This window comes from Nannobrachium achirus, assembly GCF_963921795.1.
Source record: "Nannobrachium achirus genome assembly, chromosome: 7".
NCBI lineage: Eukaryota > Metazoa > Chordata > Actinopteri > Myctophiformes > Myctophidae > Nannobrachium > Nannobrachium achirus.
The window spans coordinates 70,813,023-70,834,718 of NC_137816.1; the positions used below are offsets into that span (position 1 = coordinate 70,813,023).

The window sequence follows — 21,696 nt, forward strand, 5'->3', positions numbered from 1 at the left end:
TGAAGGGAACGGGAGTGTTCACACCAATAGATGTGGCCTCATGAAGGGAACGGGAGTGACGCTACACACCAATAGATGTGGCCTCATGAAGGGAACGGGAGTGACGCTACACACCAATAGATGTGGCCTCATGAAGGGAACGGGAGTGACGCTACACACCAATAGATGTGGCCTCATGAAGGGAACGGGAGTGACGCTACACACCAATAGATGTGGCCTCATGAAGGGAACGGGAGTGTTCACACCAATAGATGTGGCCTCATGAAGGGAACGGGAGTGACGCTACACACCAATAGATGTGGCCTCATGAAGGGAACGGGAGTGACGCTACACACCAATAGATGTGGCCTCATGAAGGGAACGGGAGTGACGCTACACACCAATAGATGTGGCCTCATGAAGGGAACGGGAGTGACGCTACACACCAATAGATGTGGCCTCATGAAGGGAACGGGAGTGTTCACACCAATAGATGTGGCCTCATGAAGGGAACGGGAGTGACGCTACACACCAATAGATGTGGCCTCATGAAGGGAACGGGAGTGACGCTACACACCAATAGATGTGGCCTCATGAAGGGAACGGGAGTGTACACACCAATAGATGTGGCCTCATGAAGGGAACGGGAGTGTACACACCAATAGATGTGGCCTCATGAAGGGAACGGGAGTGACGCTGACGCCACTGTTCGTAGGTGGAAGGCTCAGGGATGTTCCTTTGAGGCAGGGTGTTTAACACGTTGACGTCCGAAATAGAATGGTGGTTGGTAGATTAGCCGTGACATTTCTATTATTGTATTGTGATCTGAGACATAATATTATGTTTATAAACATGACCCCGCAGCCCCTCCATCTTGAACAGCGCCGCTGTTTTTTCTTTTTTTTTTTCCCCCAGGCCAGTAACTCACCATGATTTTCTCGATTTCCGTTGGGATAGAATGGGGGTTTTGGCCGATCGTCGATGTCCCCGTGCATTTCGCGTGCGCGATCCTTTCACGTAAATGTCCCCGCAAATAGTCCATGTGTGACTGAAGAACAGAACTGAAAAGTTTCGCTAGCATAGCCCCAAGCATGGCTGCTGTAGGAGCTCGAGTGTGCAGACAGCAAACGGATGGCTGGGAGTAGCCTTGGAGAAGGAGAGGCGCTGACGTCACCTCTGCTTCATGCACGGTCTGCATGAGCTATCAGTGCACGAGTGGTGACTAGGGAAGGTTAGACGATCGCCGATTTTCGGATCAAAAGCTTTTATTCCGGTTTTAAAGACAAAGTCCGGGAATGTACGACGTGGCTGAGAGTCCCTGGGGGGATGTGCGATATAGTACGGTTTTAACATTAAGGGGCTCCCCGTGGCTTAGAAGGTGTTAACTGTACTTGTAATGTAGGCCTACTACATTTGTTTTATTGTATTGACTATACTGTTCTCCATTTTTGCTAATACCATATTCAATCAATCAATATTTGGGCTTGTTTCTAGAGTGTAGTTGTTGATTTGGGTTTCTAAGCAGCTAGACTCTCTGCTAACACAAGGCTCTAGTCTCAGCTCTGAGGGAACCAACCAACCAGGGCCCAGTGTGCAAATGTAGGGCGGGCCTATCATCTTTGCTCTAAGTGTGGTTGCCCTGTGGTTCAAATCATATTTGAGTTTTGGGAAGTGAATTTCCATTATTTTATGACATCACCCATGTACAAGTCCATATATGGGTATCCAGGCTCTAGTGGCTCTAGGCTCTAGTCTCAGGGTATCCAAGGTTTGATCTTTGATGATCGCGTCTTGACCCAAGGACTCCAGGGGAAGAAAAAGTAATTTAAATTTTCCGACCTACGGTTTGATGTCATCAATATTAAGCCCATATCTGGGAATGCCCATATATGGACAAACTGTGTCAGTCTAATTTGGTCTACTGTATGATGTCAGACAGCTATGATGTCAGTCATCTCCATATTTGGGAAAAGACTCTGCTCCCATTATAAGTCAATGGGGAAATTAATTCACTAATAAATTAATATCAATTAAACTACAGAACCATAGAACCTTTCTCTTCGCAAAATGCAAGAACACATGATTCCCGGTGAAGCCGGTCGATTTGACACATGGCGAGTGTGTGAGGAGTAACGCGTCAAACATGCTTTTATTGTGAAGGGACGGGGTTGGCCGGGGCTTTTCCTGCTGCCTGTGGCTTGTGTAACCGATCTAGTCACAGGATTGGTCCAGCTTGGGTCATGTGACAGTGTAACATGGCCGCCGCCAACAGAGTGATTTGTGTTATAAACATGCCATGTTTTGCCATGTTTTGGATTGAAAAGTTTTTTGTTTGTTTTTTTTGAGAAAATGAAGGATTCTTTTGGGGGATAAAATGCATTCTCTATGGCCGGGCTTCACTTCACATGCACAACGTGCATTGTAATCGAATCGCAGACTTTGCCGATTCACACGGGACCGGAGCGACGTACTGTAAGTAATTAATGTAAATTCATTAATTATCATACAATTATAACTCGGGCAACTCGGGGGGTGGCAATAAATGTGTTAAAGATGGAATAACAGATTACCATCAGAAAACACACCCATCTGAAATTCACCTTTAAGTCAAACCTCTTTGTTCATTTCCAGAGTCTTGCATCTCATGGGAGTTGCTGGTTGAATTCCGCTACCCTGTGGCTTCACACCGTACTTCCTTTTGGACAACAGCAGATCCACAAGCCCACGACGCTCTGTGAGCTTGAACTGTAGATCTGCTATTTCCGTATATAAAAATCATGCTTGATTGGTTAATGCAGTCTTTTTTTTTTTTTTTTCTTTTGCTACAACAATCTACAAGGGGTCTTCAACGTTTTCTGGCCAAGGACCCCTTAGTTGAGAGAGAGATGAAGCAGGGACCCCTTAGTTGAGAGAGAGATGAAGCAGGGACCCCTTAGCTGAGAGAGAGATGAAGCAGGGACCCCTTAGTTGAGAGAGAGATGAAGCAGGGACCCCTTAGTTGAGAGAGAGATGAAGCAGGGACCCCCACAACCTGTTCATAGATTCATAGATATCATAGTTTCATTGTTTGACAGCACAATCATCAGTGTATTTTGGATTCATGTCAATGTGTGTTTTCAGATATTTAACCACTTGAACCGTCAATACTTAATAAACTTGACCTTTCACTCTGTACTTGGTCTGCTCTTTTTCCCCCTCTACACCAAACCTCTTTGCCAAAAATAGCAGATCTACAAGATCTGAGCTTGTAGATCTGCTATTTTTGTCTAAAGTTATCAGAATATGGACGCAAGGGTACAAGTGGTTAATATAAGAAAGGAGAAAAAAAAAGTTTCTATCACTCAAAGATTTGGAGGACTCCCTGTAGTAACTATGGGGACCCCCTAGGGGTCCCGGACCCCCTGTTGAAGACCCCTGATCTACAATCTACAAAGGGACCAGGAATTAAACGTTTTCAAATAAACGTGTCAGAGTAGAAAAACAACAAAAAGTGCAATATTTGCCTTGGAGATGCAGTGCATTTAAGAGTATAAAATCATCGACAAAACATGGAACTTTGGAAACCACTCGTGTAAAGTAAGAAATACAAAAAAGTTAACCCATTTAGGTCTAGAATTATTGAATGCCTTAACCAGTGAAAAATAGCAGATATACAAGCTCACAGCGCGGCACCGAGTGCCGCGCTGCGAGCTTGTAGATCTGCTATTTTTGAAAAAGTCGTGAAAATGTGTGCAAATCTTTAAATATATGTATTTTCAAAGCGAACGTTTGTAACTCAAATTGTGCTTCTGGGGGGGTGGTCCCTGGAACTAAATGTTTTGAGATGGGGGGTCCGTGGCCAAATACATATCATTTTGGGGGTCCTTCACATGAAAAGGTTTGACAACCACTGACATAGTAGTCTCTCAAGAACAGACTAACTGAGCTTCAGTTAAGTGAAAAGGACCTTTTCTTTGACGATGGCTGGCCAGATTGCTGACATAGAAACATAGGGTTTTTTTTTTTTTTTTTAAACGGATTCAAAAGACACTTATAGAATCGGGTCAAAATTCTAATTCTCACGATTCTTTCAAAAATAGCAGATCTACAAGCTCACGCTGTGAGCTTGTATATCTGCTATTTTTCAATAGTTAAAGCATAAAATAATGATACACAATAATGTGTGCCCGTTCTGAATGGGTTCAAATAAAACGTACTTGTACTCTAGTACACATACTCAGTTACCTTCCCTCTCACCAGTAAAACCCTGTATTGTCCCCGGCCAGGTGGACTCGCTCTTTCTTTGGTGTTTGGCCCCCCGGGGTGGGCGTGGTTTAACCTGACCCCGCCCCCTGGGTGGGTGTGGTCTAACCGGACTCCGCCAGATGGTGGCGGTATTGAGTTCCTCATGCTCAGGGCCAACCGCTGAAGGAGGCGGTCCGTTTTTTCGAGCTATTTGGCAGGTGATTGGACGGAGCCGTCTGTCAATCACAGTCTGGACTCGCTAACTCCAACCAATCATATTGAAGAGTGACGTATAGCAGACATTAAACACTAAACACGAGCCTCGTTTTTCAAACGCATTTCACATGACGGTCCCCCGATGGGGATGGAGGTGGTCCCCCGATGGGGATGGAGGTGGTCCCCCGATGGGGATGGAGGTGGTCCCAGGATGGGGATGGAGGTGGTCCCAGGATGGGGATGGAGGTGGTCCCAGGATGGGGATGGAGGTGGTCCCAGGATGGGGATGGAGGTGGTCCCCCGATGGGGATGGAGGTGGTCCCAGGATGGGGATGGAGGTGGTCCCAGGATGGGGATGGAGGTGGTCCCCCGATGGGGATGGAGGTGGTCCCCAGATGGGGATGGAGGTGGTCCCCAGATGGGGATGGAGGTGGTCCCCCGATGGGGATGGAGGTGGTCCCAGGATGGGGATGGAGGTGGTCCCCCGATGGGGATGGAGGTGGTCCCAGGATGGGGATGGAGGTGGTCCCAGGATGGGGATGGAGGTGGTCCCCCGATGGGGATGGAGGTGGTCCCCAGATGGGGATGGAGGTGGTCCCCAGATGGGGATGGAGGTGGTCCCCGGATGGGGATGGAGGTGGTCCCAGGATGGGGATGGAGGTGGTCCCCAGATGGGGATGGAGGTGGTCCCCAGATGGGGATGGAGGTGGTCCCAGGATGGGGATGGAGGTGGTCCCAGGATGGGGATGGAGGTGGTCCCCAGATGGGGATGGAGGTGGTCCCCAGATGGGGATGGAGGTGGTCCCAGGATGGGGATGGAGGTGGTCCCCAGATGGGGATGGAGGTGGTCCCCCGCTGCTTTGAAAGCGTTTACTGCTTTGATCTCGCCGCAGACCGGAAGTGGCATCGCATGGAGCCTGTTCTCATTCTTAGCGAGCCTCTGCTGCTTCAGCCCCGTCCGCCCCCATTATAACCCATTATAACCCATTATAACCCATTATAACCCATTATAACCCAGGCATTTTCACTCTCTGGTAAGTAGAATAAATCACCTCTTTTCCCCCCTTTTAACTCATTCACAGGCCTCTCCAAGGTAGACTTATTAAAAGGGGGGGAAAGAGGTGATTTATTCTACTTACCAGAGAGTGAAAATGCCTGGGTTATAATGGGTTATAATGGGTTATAATGGGGGCGGACGGGGCTGAAGAGCAGCAGAGGCTCGCTAACAATGAGAACAGGCTCCATCCAGTAAGCTAGGCTAAGCTAGCTTTCCACTATGCTTTCCACGCTTACAATGGGAGTCGACGTAAGTGTCCTAACTCTCTCTTTCTAGGGGTCTGGTGGTAGCGTCAAAGATGACCAGTCACACCCAGGCTTGCTCTGATCCCGCCTGTAGCTGCCTCTGATTGGTTGGAACAGGGCGCTGTGCGGTGAAGCACCAATCTCTGATTGGTTCCAGATTGAAGTATGGGGAGCTCACCATCTGGCCCAGTCAGGTTAGGCGTGGTTATATTATTATTATTATGCCTAAAAACCCCTGACTAATTTTAAACATCTTTTACCCCACAGAAAATACATAAAACAAATAAAACTAAAATGCATGCCTAAACCTAAAGCTCCAGACCACGCCCAGTGGCCCCGCCCCCGGGGGGAACACCTGTAAAAGAGACGGAGTCGCTCCAACGTCCAAACCACCGGAGCTAGGGTTTCTGCTCCTCCTCCTTCCCTGCCTGTGATTGGCTGAGCTCTGGGTAAACCAGGAAGCCGGTGAAGGTGATGTACTTGGCGTGGTTGCTGTAAGCGCCGAAACCTTCTCTCTGGTGGGAGTACAACCTGTCAATCAAAAACAAAGATTACTAGAAACCTCCTCTCTGGTGAGAGTACAACCTGTCAATCAAAAACAATGATTACTAGAAACCTTCTCTCTGGTGGGAGTACAACCTGTCAATCAAAAACAACCTGTCAATCAAAAACAACCTGTCAATCAAAAACAATGATTACTAGAAACATTGCAAGTCTAGGAAATTGCAAGTGTGGTCGCCTATTTATCGTTGTTGTTGGGTGGAAACCTTGTATCTCCAAGTTTCAAATGTGCACATTCTTCACACAAGGCCGTCGCACATAAGTTGTGAAAACAGCAGATCTACAAGCACACACCTACCATACTCGTTCAGTAACGAGACAAGGCCACTGGAGGTCGCTGTGCCAAAACTCAGTTGTCTCGTTGAGAGACGAGACAAAGGGTTAACTTTGTTATGTGCAGCTGCATGCATGCTGCGTGCCCTGTGAAAGACCCTGGTCCATATGTCATATCGTGACTCGCACAGAAGCAAAATGGAGCGTCTATGCTGCATTGACTCCCATTCTATGCTGAAACATAAAAAGTGCTTTATCTCTGAATGAGGTGCAAAGAACGCCAGGGAAGCAGAGATCTGTTTGTTTTTACGGCAACACTTTACCGCGACAGTCGGCCCCGGTTTGGATTTTAGTTTCGCGAGCTTTTGTAAACAAACAGATTTTCTTCCTCAACCGTCAGCGGACACTCGCGTGCACACGCACAAAGCTTCCGAGGCTCTTCAAAATAAAGCGTAAGTGAACGGCGGCACCAGCAACAGCTAGAAACGTTAGAAACCTTGGCGGCCGTTGTGTTAAGGGCCAGCATGATGCTATGCTAAGCTAACAGGACCTACCACACAGTGTAATACCAGGACCTACCACACGGTGTCTCCAGTCTTCAGGGCCAGCATGATGCTATGCTAAGCTAACAGGACCACCAGTGTACTACCAGGACAGGACTTCAAGTACCTGGGCTCATGGGTCAACTCAACAGAGCAAGATCTTAAAGTGAGGAAGGCACTTGCATGGAGGGCCCTTAATGGTATGGCTAGTGTATGGAACTCCAACCTCCCCCGACAAACCAAACTCAGCTTCTTCTATGCGACAGTAGAGTCTGTTCTCCTATATGGCAGTGAATGCTGGACCCTGAAGCCAACTCTGCAGAAGTCTCTAGACGGGTGCTACACCAGAATGTTACGTGTAGTGCTCAACATCAGCAAGGGTACACATGTTACCAACAAGAATCTGTATGCTAGAATATTAAGGGTGAACGATAAAATAGCAGCCAGGAGAATGAGACTTGCTGGACACTGCCAAAGACACCAGGAGCTGCCAGCCAGCAAACTGGTGCTGTGGGAACCAACACATGGGCACCGGTCACGAGGACGTCCCACACTAACATATGTGGATGTACTCAAGAAAGACGCAGGAGCGCAAAGCACCAGCGAGCTGGCCGGATGTATGGAGAACTGGGATGACTGGAAGCGACGATGGAAGGCTCGTCTGAGGACGACCTAGAGAGAGACCTACCACACGGTGTCTCCAGTCTTCAGGGCCAGCTTGATGCTATGCTAAGCTAACAGATGTAATACCAGGACCTACCACACGGTGTCTCCAGTCTTCAGGGCCAGCATGATGCTATGCTAAGCTAACAGGCCTTACCAGACAGTGTAATACCAGGACCTACCACACGGTGTCTCCAGTCTTCAGGGCCAGCTTGATGCTATGCTAAGCTAACAGATGTAATACCAGGACCTACCACACGGTGTCTCCAGTCTTCAGGGCCAGCATGATGCTATGCTAAGCTAACAGGCCTTACCAGACAGTGTAATACCAGGACCTACCACACGGTGTCTCCAGTCTTCAGGGCCAGCTTGATGCTATGCTAAGCTAACAGATGTAATACCAGGACCTACCACACGGTGTCTCCAGTCTTCAGGGCCAGCATGATGCTATGCTAAGCTAACAGGCCTTACCAGACAGTGTAATACCAGGACCTACCACACGGTGTCTCCAGTCTTCAGGGCCAGCATGATGCTATGCTAAGCTAACAGATGTAATACCAGGACCTACCACACGGTGTCTCCAGTCTTCAGGGTTCAGCATGATGCTATGCTAAGCTAACAGATGTAATACCAGGACCTACCACACGGTGTCTCCAGTCTTCAGGGCCAGCATGATGCTATGCTAAGCTAACAGATGTAATACCAGGACCTACCACACGGTGTCTCCAGTCTTCAGGGTTCAGCATGATGCTATGCTAAGCTAACAGATGTAATACCAGGACCTACCACACGGTGTCTCCAGTCTTCAGGGCCAGCATGATGCTATGCTAAGCTAACAGATGTAATACCAGGACCTACCACACGGTGTCTCCAGTCTTTAGGGTTCAGCATGATGCTATGCTAAGCTAACAGATGTAATACCAGGACCTACCACACGGTGTCTCCAGTCTTTAGGGTTCAGCATGATGCTATGCTAAGCTAACAGATGTAATACCAGGACCTACCACACGGTGTCTCCAGTCTTCAGGGCCAGCATGAGGCTCTGGCTCTGCAGGCTCTTCTCTCCCTGGGTGTCATCGTAGATCATAGCCTGGACCTCCACTCTGTTCTTCATCAGCTTCACCGACAGAGTCTGGACCAGGAGGAGAGCAGGAGACAACGTGACTGAATCAAAAAGAATCAGGGCGACATCTATAGTTGGGGCGAATCCATGACCGCGAGAGCAAAGGTCCGTTTCTCAGTGGTTTTGTCAACTATGAAGGTTAAATAACAAATTGAGCTCCCATGGCCCTCGCAAAAATGCGGACAAAATGTTTGACAGCTGGGGTAATTTTCAGTCTCATTCACTTTTATACACTATACTATAAAGTAAAAAATTACTCACAAAAAAATTGCTTTAAGTGGGATGTGAGGGGTCAAACTAGGGTTTTTTAATTATTCTGAATCCATTGCAAGCATTTGACTTTTTCGTTAATGCCCGACACACTGACAGCTGTTTGTGTACATTGTTTATATGAGGTATATATTATTTCTATAACAGTTTGTACCTTGTCAGGAAGCTTCCCTGCGTTGAAGGAGAAATAATAAGCTCCAGGAACGCGACATGTGAACACGCCTGGAATGAGAAAATATGAAAATGACTCTTATGTATGATATTTCATCCATCTTTACCCGGCATGGAACCATTTATTACGTTACATGATGCCTAACCTTCACCAGGGACGGATTAACCCCCTCGAGGGCCCTGGGGCAGATCATTGTTTAGGGCCCCTGAGAGCCAAGGGCCCCTGAGAGCCAAGGGCCCCTGGCCCCGCCCCACCGGCCCTATGGATAATCCAGCCCTAACCTTTACCCTTCCACACGATGTAATATGATGCTATAAGTGTTATTATAAGTTTACCATGAGAAATCTCCGTGAAGGCGTGTGTGGACAATTTTCTTTACAGTCTATGGGTTGGTTCCCTTGACACAATAGTTTCACCCCTCACCAAACCAAAGGTATCATTGGACAGTTGAAAGCTTACTCTACTTAGTGGACGCGGTCTGAGCCCCCCACCACACGATTAAAATACATTTCTAGGGCAATTATTTTTTTTGCCCTAGAAATGTATTTTAAGCGTGTGGTGGAGGGCTCAGACTGCGTCCACTAAGTAGAGTAAGCTTTCTACTGTCCACTGATACCTTTGGTTTGGTGAGGGGCCAAACAGTTTTTGTTATTTTCGGACCAGACGGCTGTGTTTTCTGGTTTTGCCAAGGAATACGGAGGTAGAGGAACATAGCGTTAGGGAGAACTCCACTAACGCTATGGACCAGAGCTAGGTATTCCCCAGAATCCCTTTCATGCCCATATATGAAGATCCCTGATGTCATTGATATATATATCACTGGCCACTGTGGCCAGATGGCCAAGGCATGGACCATATCTGTGTGGCTGGTTCAGATAGGGATCTCCATGTATGGGCATAAAAGGGATTGTATGTTGTGATGTCATGGGAACCACTCTTAACAGAATCCCTTTTATGCCCATATATGGAGATCTCTGATGTCATCAATATTAAGCCCATATCTAACAGGAATGCCCATATATGGAGGAAGACTCCCGGTTAGAATCATGTTAGCATCATGTTAGCATCACATTAGCATCACGTTAGCACAATGTTAGCTTCATGTTAGCAGCATCTTAGCAGCATCTTAGCAATATGTTAGCAATATGTTAGCATCGTATTAGCATCGCGTTTTACGCGTGACATACCCTCGGTCAGGTTGAAGTCCTCGCCGATGTTGACGAACGCGGCGTCGAAGCCGATTGGCTGGTGCTGGGCCACGCCCCCTCTCTGGTCCTCTCCCAGGATGCTCTGGGTTCGTCCGGCCGAGAAGGCGGAGCGACGCCACTCTTCATCGTACTCCTCTTCCTCCTCCTCCTCCTCATGCGTCTCCTGCTGCTCCTCAGGCCTGTCTTTGGCTCCTCCCCCCCCGCCCCGCCCTGTCAGGGAGGCACAAGGCAAGGTTAACTCTTTTACTGCTTCGGACGTCCCATTCGCCCAAGCGCGTTGCCAATACGGCTCCTTCTTTTTACCTTGTCTGATGACTGTAAGCTGATGGGGGGTCGCGCCGCCGTGTACAGTAAAAACATCTCCCGTAATGCTGCTCTCAAAAAATCCCCCCCCCCCCCCATTCTGAAAAAGCTGCAGTCGAAAAGGGGCTTAAGAGAAGCAGTGGCTCCCCAAACCTTTCTGGTTCCAGACCAAATAGGCGAGTGACAAATAGTCAAAAAGTGCTTTAGTTTTCGAGATACCCCTACCGGAGGTAGGACCAAACACAACATAGTTTTTCCTCATCTCTAAGGTCTCTCATACATGAAATGGATTCTTGTATGAAAATATTTTACTGCAAAAGGGGTGAAATTGATATATAAAGTTATACTCCCCATATAAAAAATAAGGCCTGTCCTTCTGGGGGTTGAGGCATATAAACTCATGTAGATTCTCAATGGAAGCTCTGAGAGGTTTGAAACTTGGCATACTTGATGCCAGGACATCCCTATACATTCTAGAGAAGACCTAACGTCAATATGTGAATGGAAATGGAAGATATATCATTTGAACACATACCTACAATAGGCGAAAATGTAAATCTATGTAGAGTGCTCTTTTTACTTTGCAGTGACTCTGACATGCATTGCCATATCAACACATATGAGGGCTTGTTGGAAAGGGGTGGTTCTACTGAACTAAGCAATACCAATTGTGTAAAGGTAGCTTGTATACTCGTGGAGTTATATCACTAAACGTATATGGTGTCCCAAACGGGGGGAAATGTAAACCATCCTAATGAAATCACACCGATTAGTTTATTTTCATTTCACTTATCAAGGGTGGAAAATGTTTACAAATTCACTTCAGTAGATGTCCCTAAAATGTATGAAATGTCCAAAAGTTTAGAAAATGTGCCATTTTATGCAACCTGAACAATACTGCAGAGAGAAATGCAGGCCTACAGTAGCACTCAAATTATTTAGCAAACCTGGCTGAGGGAATCCAAGCTCTACACATTTGATGCTCAATGTTTTCCTATAATAACAGCCTCTTTCAATCCTATGGACATTATATCATTTAGCATATTGGTTAAAATTAAGTTATACTACAGTATTTGGCTGCACCTGTTCTCTCTGCATCTTATAGCCTACATGGGCTTCTTCATAAACTGACATGTAAATCATTGCAAATATTTTGGAAATAGAAAAGATGAGAAGGACCTTGCCAAATCAAGAGTGGACAGTGACCAAGCTTAAAGTTCCATAAAGTGTAATGGAGCCTCTCCAATAGCCCTATTGTATGTTGTGCAGCACTTTGGTCGACCCTGGTGGTTTTTAAATGTGCTCTAGAAATAAAATTGACTTTACATGCCAATACAATAGCAGCACCCTAACTCTGTTTCACCAGAATGGAACAGAGCATTAAGTGGTATCAATAATATGGTTACTACTGTACATAGAGCCCATTTATCAATAGTGTATGTACAACATTATATGTTGTACGTACACTATAGTCAACATACATGTAAATGTATGTCTTTCATTTTAGTTTAGCTGAATGTAGAGTGATGTATAAACATTGGATCCAAATCTTTGTATCATTTGTGGTAAACATTTAGAAATAGAAACATTATCCTTTTTTTCAAAAAAGCCCACTGCAGAAGGCCTTCCCAATTGCATAGTAAATGTTGCTCAACAGAGAGATGATGGTGTTCATAAAACCCTGTCTCCATGATTTGTTTTTGGGCTTTTATGCCTTTATTAATAGGACAGTAGACTGACAGGAAAGATGGGGAGTAACATGCGGCAAAGATTGTCCGGATCAGGAATTGAACCGGCGCCGCCGCCAGGCATCCATGCCTATGTGGCAATGCCTAAGTGGTATGCGCCCAAACCAGTAGGCCAGCGGGCACCCGATATACTTAATTTCTAAATTAAGTATCTTATTATCATGTATCATGTAGAGCAAATAAGAAAAACAACAGTAAGCAACAAGTTGCAAGTGTTGATAGAGAGAGCATACATGCACCAGAAGACAGAGTAGGGTTGATACATTGTTTAACATACAAAACGGTTTTTTTTTATTTGTGGGAAGACCCGTACAAGACCATAACATCTGACAGCCATTATGACTGGTATAGCTAAGAGTACCAGAGACAAGGTCCTTCATGCAGCATCAGAAAGGTTGATGAAGTTGTACATCTGCGGTTGCTCTCCTACAATATATTTGTGAATGATGCCAAATATCATGAAAGCTGCATTAAACACCACATCAAGTATAGCAGCTGCTAGACTAAAAAAGTTATGGTGACATACTGAGGTCTGAGGAAGAAATGAGATGGTCCAACTGAAAAGCTCATAGAGCATTACAATCTGTTGAATGACACAGAAGAAAGTCCAAAGTGTGCCCACACTGTGGAGCTGCAGGTAAATCAAGAAAGGACATGGACCAGTGTCTTCAGTATGTCATCATAAACCTTAGTTTAATGTCATCACTTCAATTTCTTTAGAGAAAACAGTTTTGCCAATGACTTCAATTAACTTATAAGCCATAGATACTGGTCTGCTGTTGTTTCTTTTGTTTAATCTGGCAGCTGCTATATTTAGTTGTAGAGATGTGGTTTTTAAGGCAGCGTTTATGATATTTGGCATCAAACTATGGGTACGAGAGCAACCACTGATGTACAACTTCATCAACCTTTCTGATGCTGCATGAAGGACTGGTCTTGTACTGGCCTTCCCACAAATGTTTATTTTTATATATATATATATATATATATATATATATATATATATATATATATATATATATATATATATATATATATATATATATATATATATTTTTTTTTTTTTTTTTTTTTATTTTTTACCCATATTAAACAGGTTAAACAATATCAACCATTATCAGTCTTCTTGATGAGACAAGTTCAAGTTCATTCATTGTTTGTCCCAGAAGGTCAATTTGGTTGCAGCAATATATAAAAGCATACATCAGTCACAGAAGACTTGTACAGTTATTGTTTGTTCTATTACATGATACATGATAAAGTATACTACCTTATTTTGAAGGAAAGTAAGTAGGCTATGTCAATTTGTAATTGTATGTATATGGGTTTTATGAACATCACCATCTCTCTGCTCAGCAAAATTTATATAGTACATTGAAGGACTTTTGCTGTGGCCTTCTTGAAATTTTGGGCTTGTTTCTTTCCTTTTTCCAAATGTTTACCACATTGATGAGATTTGGAATGTTTGTGGATCACTCTCCTGTTTGTGGATCACTCTCCATTCTGTTTAAAACATAAAAAAGTATAATAATAATAAACACTTTGTACAGTATCGATGTTGTACGTACACTATCATTAGGTTCTCTTTACAGTAACCATGTTACCAGTGATACTATTTAAGTCTTGTTCCATTCTGGTGAAATGGTCAGCTCTATTACATTAAATTAAACTTTAAGCTAGGTCACTCTTCAGCAAGCTAATTAGCTACTTGATTTGGCAAGTCCTTCTGATCTCTTCACATTTCAAAATATTTGCAATGGTGCACTTGTCAGTTTATGAAAAAGCCCACATAGGCTATAAGATACAGATAGAACAGGTGGAGCCAAATACTGTAATATAACTCGAATGTAACCAAATGTGTTAAATTATATAAACTGCTCCGAATTGAATGACTTGCTTTAATGAGGATAATCTTTTTCTTTCATATTCTTTTTTATCGCCCGATTTTGTAACCCATTTTTCACCCAGTGCCAATTGCCTAAGCTGTAATCCTGGGCTCTGCTCTCCCTCTACCAACCTGGGGAGAGCCCTGAACTGAGCTCATGCTTCCTTCAGTGCACAAGGAGTGAGCAGGCCGCTTCTTGTCACCTGACAGGGAGGAGTTTCCCCAGTTGGACGTAGCGCGTGGAAGGAACACGTTATTCCAACCAGTTCCTTTCCCCTCCATCAGGCGCCCCGGCTGGCCAGGGGGAGGCAGTATAGAGACCAGTTCCTTTCCCCTCCATCAGGCGCCCCGGCTGGCCAGGGGGAGGCAGTATAGAGACCAGTTCCTTTCCGCTCCATCAGACGCCCCGGCTGGCCAGGGGGAGGCAGTATAGAGACCAGTTCCTTTCCCCTCCATCAGGCGCCCCGGCTGGTCAGGGGGAGGCAGTATAGAGACCAGGATTACTGCATGTTTTTGTGAGGGTATCTACCCTAGGAGACACGGGGAGAACATGCAAACTCCACACAGAAAGGCCCTTTTGCCAACCCGAACCTAGGGTATAGGCGCTGATGATGCGGAGGAGGGAACATGCCCCCCAGCGCCCACAGCGTCCTCTGGCGGGAATCGACCCCAGGACCTTCTAGCTGTGAGGCGACAGTTCTACGCACTGCACCACCGTCCCCCCTAATGAGGATAATCTTGAGCATCAAATGTGTAGAGCTTGGTTTCCCTCAGCTAGGTTTGTTAAATAATTTGAGTTCTACTGTAGGCCTGCATTTCTCTCTGCACTATTGTTCAAGATGCATAAAATGACAGATTTTCGCAACTTTGGGACATTTCATACATTTTAGGGACATCTACTCAAGTGAATTTGTAAACATTGTCCACCCTTGATTAGTGAATTGAAAATAAAATTAATAAATGTGATATTGTAGAGTTCATTAGGACGGATTCTAGGTATATTCAGACCGGACGGTTTACATTACCCCCCATTTGGGACACCAAATACGTTTAGTGATATAACTCCATGAGTATACAAGCTACCTTTACACAATTGGTATTGCTCAGTTCAGTAGAACCACACCTTTCCAACAAGCCCTCATATGTGTTGATATGGCAATCCATGTCAGAGTCACTATAAAGTAAAAAGAGCACTCTACAAAGATTTACATTTTCGCCTATTGTAGGTATGTGTTCAAATGACTATAACTCCCATTTCAATTCACATATTGACATTAGGTCTTCTGTAGAAAGTAGAGGGATGTCCTGGCATCAAGTGTGCCAAGTTTCAAACCTCCCAGAGCTTCCATTGTGAATCTACATGAGTTTATATGCCTCAACCCCCAGACGGACAGGCTTTATTTTTAATTTTGGGAGTATAACTTTATATATCAATTTCACCACTTTTGCAGTAAAATATTTTTATACAAGAATCCATTTCATGTATGAGAGACCTTAGAGATGAGGAAAAACTATGTTGTGTTTGGTCCTACCTCCGGTAGGGGTATCTCTAAAAGAGAGATAAATATTCAGCCATATTTTCATCCATGCTGAACCCTAAAACATCTACAGTAAACTTCTTTGCCTTTTTTTTTATTATTTTGAAGAACTATATAGTTCAATGTTCAATGTGTGGATGTAGTGAACAGAGAGGGGGGTCAGGACTGATCGGAGGATGCAGAATATTCAGTGATTTTTCAAAGGTTGGTGAAAACCTAGCCTTACATTAAGACCAGTGTTGGGTGTAACGTCGTTATAACTAACGACGTTACGTAACGACGTTAGTTTGGCGTTAGCGGAGGAACTTAACGAGTTACATTTTACAATATAACGGTTAGTTACTTAGTTATATTTTCAAAAAAGTAATCAAGTTATTTTTTTTAAAAAGTGTCCCATTTTCACTGTTCATTTTGTTGCCACCGATAAAAAAAAAAAGGCCCGAGTCACATTTCCTCCTCCTGTCTTATTCTGTCAACAAATACACGTGTGTAGCTGTCTGTCTGCCTGTCTGTCTGTCTGCCTGTCTGCCTTCCTCGTATGTCAGCCAATCACATTCCTTTCATCTCTCCAGCTCTGCAACGCGCGTCATGTTGCAACCAGGAAATTAACTCACTCACTGTTGTTGACTGTTGACTTGGTGCTCTCCATCCATGTCCCACAAAACAACGAAAGAAGCTGCTGCGTCCGTCTGTAATATAGCCTACGTGTTGATCGTTCCTCACAACGGGGAGATATTAGCAGCGTCCGTGCCTTTAGTTGACCGTGTGTAAAAGTCCGCGTCGGTAGGGTATTCAAATGGATTTACTGTACATCATCGGATCGTATCTGGACGGCGGACAACGGTGGATTCGGACCCGGCCATTTAACTCCGGTATAGAGCCTCCATAACAACGCCACGGCACCGCGGTACTGTACAGTTTAATGCTGGGGAGCGTTGGTCTTTTGAAGAGGACGCATGAGCTAAAAGGAGGCTGCACTCTTGTCTTTTTATGTTTACCAAACTTCCACGCTGGTGGGTTTTAATGGTCGGTAACGGTAACGGTAGCTCGTTAAGTTACTATTGTCATTGGGTAGCGGAGTAACTTAACGGATTAGTTTTTCAAGTCAGTAACTAAAGTAACATAACGAGTTACTTCAAAATGTAACGATACCCAACACTGATTAAGACGCATTCTGCCGAGACTTTCGCATTGTGACGTTGGCGTGACGGCAGAAGCGTCTTACCGACTTGTCAGACAGGTCGGGGGCATGGTCGGCAAAACTGCAACTGCGGCCTTACACATGCACAAATGTGAAATATAGCAAGTGTGGTCAGTGCACTGTGTACTGCTTTTCCTCGTTTGCTACAATGTTAGCTTCAACAGCACCTGTTGGTGGCTGGGAAGCATTACTGTACATTATTCCATGTCCTTGTATGAGCGAATGGGGGATTGGATGAACGTCACGTGATAAGTGCAGCCATCTTTAACCAAACCAGTGATGCTCGATTAGGAATCGACACACACTTAGTAAAAACTCATTTTATTAAAAAATACGGACTAATACATTAAACAAGGCTTCCTAAGAGGTCGCATACATCTTGCAGAACTTCGGCGGTGTGCTATATTTAGCATGTGTGCATGTGTAGAGCCGCAATAGCAGTTTTGCCGACCATGCCCCCGACCTGTCTGACTAGTCGGTAAGACGCTTCTGCCGTCGCCCCAACGTCACAATGCGAAAGTCTCTGCAGAAAGCGTCTTAATGTAAGGCTAGTGAAAACCCTGAAGTCAATGTGTTAGCAGACCTGCAGAGGGCGCTGTGCTCTCCTGCTGTGGTGCAGGGTCCTGGGAGCTGTAGTCCGTACTCTGGGTGTTTTGGGAGTTGTAGTCCTTGTGGCGGGGCTGGTACACATCGGGGTAGACCAGGTCCTTTGGGCGGGGCTGGTACACGTCGGGGTAGACCAGGTACCCGCTGAAGGTGGTGTAGTGTCCCGTGTTGCTGTAGAGGGCGTAGCGCGGGTCACCGTGGAGGCGGAGCCACACCGTGTCACCAAACTCCAGCTGCAGCATGGCGCTCTGACTCTGGACCTGTAGTTTAATATAAACATAAACTACATTAAACTACATTAAATTACATATAAACTACAGCTGCAGCATGGCGCTCTGACTCTGGACCTGGAGAATATATACATTAAACTACATTAAACTACATTAAACTAAAGACTAAAACTAGGACTAAATATAAACTAAATAAAAACGAAAGCTAAGACGACTAAAACTAGGACTAAATATAATAAAATCTAAAGCTGTGATGACCTACCTACCTACCTACCTACCTACCTAACTACCTACCTACCTACCTACCTACCTACCTACCTACCTACCTACCTACCTACCTACCTAACTACCTACCAATCAACCTACCTTTCTCTGTTGTCCAGTGTTCTCCTCATTCAGTAGATGATATCTTACCTTTCTCTGTTGTCCAGAGTTCTCCTCATAGATGATATCTTACCTTCCTCTGTTGTCCAGTGTTCTCCTCATTCAGTAGATGATATCTTACGTTTCTCTGCTGTCCAGTGTTCTCCTCATTCAGTAGATGATATCTTACCTTTCTCTGCTGTCCAGAGTTCTCCTCATAGATGATGGCCTGCACTTGGTTCCTGTTCTTCATCAACATGACGCTGAGGTCCTTGTGAGGGAAGCTCCCCACGGTGAAGGAGAAGAAGTACGCTCCGGGGAGGCGGCAGCGGAACAGCCCCGCCCCCTTGTCGAAGTCCCCGCCGATGTTGACGTACTCCAGGTCGAACGTCACCTGTAAGAGATTATTATAAAACTGTTAATGTATGTGCATTGTGTATCTGTCACCTTTACCTCAGTAAGTTAAAGTTACTGTTAATGTAATGTGCATTGTGTATCTGTCACCTTTACCTCAGTAAGTTAAAGGAGTAGTTCACCCCCAATATGACTTGTTTTCTATTGATTAGTCATGCCATGGAGACTTGAGTTCAATAATATTTTTGGGTATTTGTCCCATTCCTAAGACAAAAATGTTATTATTGTAAATGTTCCCCAATTGATTCCGGATGGGGACCCGTGCATGCAGAATTGAGGATTGGTCAAGCTTCACATGACAATTTGGCCCTCCAGACAAAATCATTCATTCAGAATTCATAGAAATATAGAACTAAAGCACATAGAATGTATAGATCTAGACTAGAACACAGAATGTATAGATCTATAACACATATTTCATAACCCTAGAACACATAGAATAAAAAATCACCGCTTCACTTCGAACCGAGGTTTGATTATATACTATATTATGATCTGAAAATGTACATAACACACCGTCATCTTGGCCCCGCCCACCATGCTGTCGCTGCGGGCGGCGCTGAACGCCGAGCGCAGCTCCGCCTCCTCCTCCCTTGCCAGGCCGGCCAATCCCTGTGCGCCGGGGGCGTGGCTCAGGAACAACAGCAGCAGGCCAATCAGGAGGCTTGCCGGGAGCGTCGGCGGCGTCATCGTCGTCGTCGCGAGCTGTTAGGGGAGAACAGCCAATGAGGTGAGGCGATGGGATCACGACAGCCAATGAGGTTTTGGCTGATGGTAGATCTGCTATTTTCGCCTCTTGCTTGCTTAATATTTGACAGTTTGGCCAGTCCTGTCCAATATTCCACTATTAGTTTGGCCAGTCCTGTCCAATATTCCACTATTCGTTTGGCCAGTCCTGTCCAATATTCCACTATTCGTTTGGCCAGTCCTGTCCAATATTCCACTATTCGTTTGGCCAGTCCTGTCCAATATTCCACTATTCGTTTGGCCAGTCCTGTCCAATATTCCACTATTCGACATTATTTGCTGTTGATGTATTGTTGATGTATTGACATATTATCCTGTTTATTATTGTGATGTTTTATCAGATTATTGTAAGTCGCTTTGGATTAAAAGCGTCTGCTAAATGCTTAAACTGTAAACTGTAAACTGTTCGAATGCTTTGAGGTTGAATAATTCGAATAATAAAAATCACTATTCGTGAATGCCCTAATCCGGGCGGGATCATTTAGGGACGAAATTAACTTCCATACGTAGCTGATCTACAAGCTCACGATGGCGCTGTGAGCTTGTAGATCAGCCGTCTCCACCATATGGAACTATAAAACACAGCGTCTCCAAGCTGTGAGCTTGTTGATCAGTAGAACGGGTAAAACACAGCGCTCTTTATGCATGGGATGTCAGTAAAACCATGGCAATAGAAGGATGCTGCCACGTGTTCTGATGTGTTGCTCATAACCCGTTGCAAGGCATCAAAAGCATATTTTTAAGCACATGGCGTGAATTTGTAATCTTTAAGAAGAGAATGTATGATATGCAACAATACACATAATATGCCAAAGCGTGGTTTTACTGACATCCCATGCATAAAGATTTGCACTTTTTACATAGAAACCTATTTAAGTTAATAACCCTGCAGTAACCTGGAGGACCCCTACTGCAGGGTTACTGCAGGGTTACTCCAGGGGCTCCGGGGACCCCTAGGGGTCCTCTGGGTTACTGCAAAGGCTCTTCTTTTTCAGGCATCACTTGAAACCCTATAGCAGGGGTTCCCAAACCTTTTTTGTCTCAGGTCACCCCATAAATATTGTTTTAATCCGAGGCACCCCTACACTATAATTTTCACTCCCAGCACCTTATATTTATAGCATATCGTCGTTGTCTGGTGGAAACCTTGTATGTCCAAAACCGTTCGTTTTGTATTTATCATCTATAAAATGTATTAAACTAGTGAAAACAGCAGATCTACAAGCACACAACGCCTCGCGATCGTCTGTTTTCACTAGTTTTGTGAAAAGAATATGGACGCTAGGGTTCAAGTGGTTAATATAGAAAAGGAGCAAAAAAGGTTTCTATCACACAAAGATTTGGAGGACCCCCTGTAGTAACTCTGAGGACCCCCTAGGGGTCCCGGACCCCCTGTTGAAGACCCCTGTTCTAAGAAATATCATTGCAGTGATCAGACATACAATAAATGTATGTACAAATAACTTACAAAGCATGTCGACTACAGCAGCAAAACCAAACACCAGAGGTATTGTTTCTGACAGGAGATTGTACTGTACTTTATTCTGACTGCCAAAAAGCCAGAAAAAATACTAATAACCAGTAAGACTCCCTAATCGGGAGATAAGCGACCGTCAGGTCGCAGCGTGATTTTAGGGCAACATGTGTAGGAGCAGTGTCCAAAAATGTGTTTGAAAAAATCGTCCAGATGGTGGCGCTATATGGGACAGATCCATGTTGATGACATGAGTGTAGACCAAGTGTGTGCCGGTTTGCGTGATTTTAGGGCAAAATCTGTAGGAGCAGTGTCCAAAAATGTGGTTGAAAAAATCGTCCAGATGGTGGCGCTATATGGGACAGATCGATTTTGATGAGATGAGTGCTGTGTACCGATTTGCGTGATTTTAGGGCCAAATCTGTAGGTGCCAGGGCTCCAGACTAACTTTTTTCACCTACGTCCCGGGACCGTCCCAAAATACAAATTGAACCGTCCCCAAATGAATGTAATACGTCCCAAAAAATAATACAAAATAAATAAATGATTGCAGGTCTATTAGTATTACTATTATAGTAATATTTATTATTATTGTTATTGTTGTTATTATATTGTTGTTGTTGCTGGTGAAATTGGCTTGACAATCCTTTCTAT

The 21,696-nt window shown here is 44.8% G+C and overlaps 1 protein-coding gene across 1 annotated transcript; it reads right to left on the reverse strand.

Moving 5' to 3' along the window:
- Positions 1-6,119: 6,119 nt before the first annotated feature.
- Positions 6,120-19,511, reverse strand: c1qtnf4 (C1q and TNF related 4; the record flags this gene model as incomplete). The annotated part of the gene is made up of 7 exons (XM_080730431.1): positions 6,120-6,252; positions 8,765-8,892; positions 9,308-9,375; positions 10,513-10,712; positions 17,896-18,074; positions 18,598-18,801; positions 19,338-19,511. The coding sequence occupies 7 exons, from the start codon at positions 19,509-19,511 to the stop codon at positions 6,120-6,122; spliced, it is 1,086 nt and encodes a 361-aa protein (XP_080586557.1).
- Positions 19,512-21,696: the final 2,185 nt, after the last annotated feature.